This window comes from Sinocyclocheilus anshuiensis, unplaced genomic scaffold (genome assembly GCF_001515605.1).
Source record: "Sinocyclocheilus anshuiensis isolate Anshui unplaced genomic scaffold, SAMN03320099.WGS_v1.1 scaffold115, whole genome shotgun sequence".
In the NCBI taxonomy this organism is placed as follows: domain Eukaryota; kingdom Metazoa; phylum Chordata; class Actinopteri; order Cypriniformes; family Cyprinidae; genus Sinocyclocheilus; species Sinocyclocheilus anshuiensis.
This window is the reverse complement of record NW_015548219.1, coordinates 1,279,139-1,281,431: the sequence shown is the minus strand read 5'-3', so window position 1 is coordinate 1,281,431 and position 2,293 is coordinate 1,279,139. Positions and strand designations below refer to the sequence as shown.

Here is a 2,293-nt window from a genome sequence, read left to right as displayed (position 1 = left end):
ATTCAATCTTCAAATTAATGTACAAACAACATAAAGACAGTATATTTTTAATATTTGTTTAATGGCATCCTTTTTTATGACCAGGCCAGTATCACTGATACCAATTAATGCTGATTTCTCTATAAAAAAATTTAACATCACATTATAATTAAGAGCTGTCAATTTTAACATTTATTAGACTTTAAAAATAATTTCTAATTTAAGTGAACTTAAAACAATCTTCACATAAACCCATTAACTTACAGGCCAAGCTTAAAATGCAATGCTCAAGTTTATAAAGTATGTAACAGGAGTTCTTGGCCTGGAAAAGGTTGAGGACCCCTGCAATAGAATATTTATCAAGTAATTCCATTCTCCGCCCTCCATGTCTTTGCAGGTAATCGAATGCATCACACAAGGACGTGTGCTGGAGAGGCCACGGGTTTGTCCCAAGGAAGTGTACGACATTATGCTGGGATGCTGGCAGAGAGAACCACAGCAGAGGTTGAACATCAAAGACATCCAGAAAATTCTTTATGCCTTGGGCAAAGCCACACCTGTCTACCTAGATATCCTGGGCTAGTGTTTGTTGGGAATATGTGTGGATGTCTGTCTGCGTCTATCCATCGGAGGAACGAACAACCTGGGATTTACCCAAAACAACACTGTCAGACACCTAAGCTGTCAATTTTAACATTTATTAGACTTTAAAAATAATTTCTAATTTAAGTGAACTTAAAACAATCTTCACATAAACCCATTATAACAAATGTCATATTTAGCTACCTGTGCCCCTCAGCAGAAATATACAGAAACTTAATAAAGTTATCAAACACTAAATTCTAGACTAAATACAGATGAATCCTTAAAGCTATAAAAGTTATTGATTTCCTCTTTTTTCTTTTGTTCTTGATGAACAGACATCACAGCAGCTGGTTATTAGCGTATTTGCCTGCTATTGCAAGAGCTGCAGCTGTTGAATGTGACACAGATCTGACACACATTGTATTTTCTCTCAAGTCTCTTTACCTTTTCTGACCCACTTCAGGTCGGACCCATTTCAGTCTCTACTAATGAACTGACGAGTTGAATCGAGTGTGTTAGATGAGGGAGACAGTGCCGGTGTTCTGACGATTTGTGCTACCCACTCATATTGTGCTACCTCCCATTAAGCAGATAGGTAGCGAAAAATGCTACCCATAAGATTGTATAAATACTTACAGGCCAGGCTTAAAATGCAATGCTCAAGTTTATAAAGTATGTAACAGGAGTTCTTGGCCTGGAAAAGGTTGAGGACCCCTGCAATAGAATATTTATCAAGTAATTCCATTCTCCGCCCTCCATGTCTTTGCAGGTAATCGAATGCATCACACAAGGACGTGTGCTGGAGAGGCCACGGGTTTGTCCCAAGGAAGTGTACGACATTATGCTGGGATGCTGGCAGAGAGAACCACAGCAGAGGTTGAACATCAAAGACATCCAGAAAATTCTTTATGCCTTGGGCAAAGCCACACCTGTCTACCTAGATATCCTGGGCTAGTGTTTGTTGGGAATATGTGTGGATGTCTGTCTGCGTCTATCCATCGGAGGAACGAACAACCTGGGATTTACCCAAAACAACACTGTCAGACACCTACAACATGGGGATGGACTTAAGTGCCTGCTAATCCTTTCGATACACTGGATAACAGTCTTTAAAAAGCACTTTTACATTTTGTTTACCTGCATATAAAGATGTACAGTTCTACTGCAAGAAGAGGAGTCTCCTTTCTTTATTTCTTTCGTTTTTCTTTTCGTTTTGGTAAGAACAGCCTACTTTTAAACTCTAAAAAAGGAATAATGGACAATTCCCCCTAAAGTATGAAAAGGACCCATTTCAGTCTCTACTAATGAACTGACGAGTTGAATCGAGTGTGTTAGATGAGGGAGACAGTGCCGGTGTTCTGACGATTTGTGCTACCCACTCATATTGTGCTACCTCCCATTAAGCAGATAGGTAGCGAAAAATGCTACCCATAAGATTGTGCTACCAGCATGTTATTCATGTGGTTTGAGGCTTTTTTAATGTCCATAACTACCCCTACCCTAAACCTACCCACCCATACTCTTACCCTAAATTTACCCTTAAAGGCACAATATGTAAGATTTTTTTATTAAAATATCCAAAAATCACTAGAACAGTTTTATATATTTTGCTGACATGTGTACTTACATTATCCCAAATGTTTCGAAGAATGTTTAAATCCAGAGAAATAAGCAATTTTAACTAGTGACACGGACCGTGTCCATAGTGTCATTGTGTCGCCTGCCAATG

At 38.8% G+C, this 2,293-nt stretch overlaps 1 protein-coding gene across 1 annotated transcript in view; it reads left to right on the top strand.

Annotated features, from left to right (window-relative positions):
- The window catches only part of LOC107654144 (NT-3 growth factor receptor-like), a 248,398-nt gene extending 247,831 nt beyond the window's left edge, over positions 1-567 (top strand). Inside the window, exon 17 of the mRNA XM_016441090.1 lies at positions 377-567. Coding sequence (XP_016296576.1) covers positions 377-562 — 186 coding nt within the window. The 3' untranslated portion in view covers positions 563-567. The remainder of the gene's footprint in view (positions 1-376) is intronic.
- Positions 568-2,293: the final 1,726 nt, after the last annotated feature.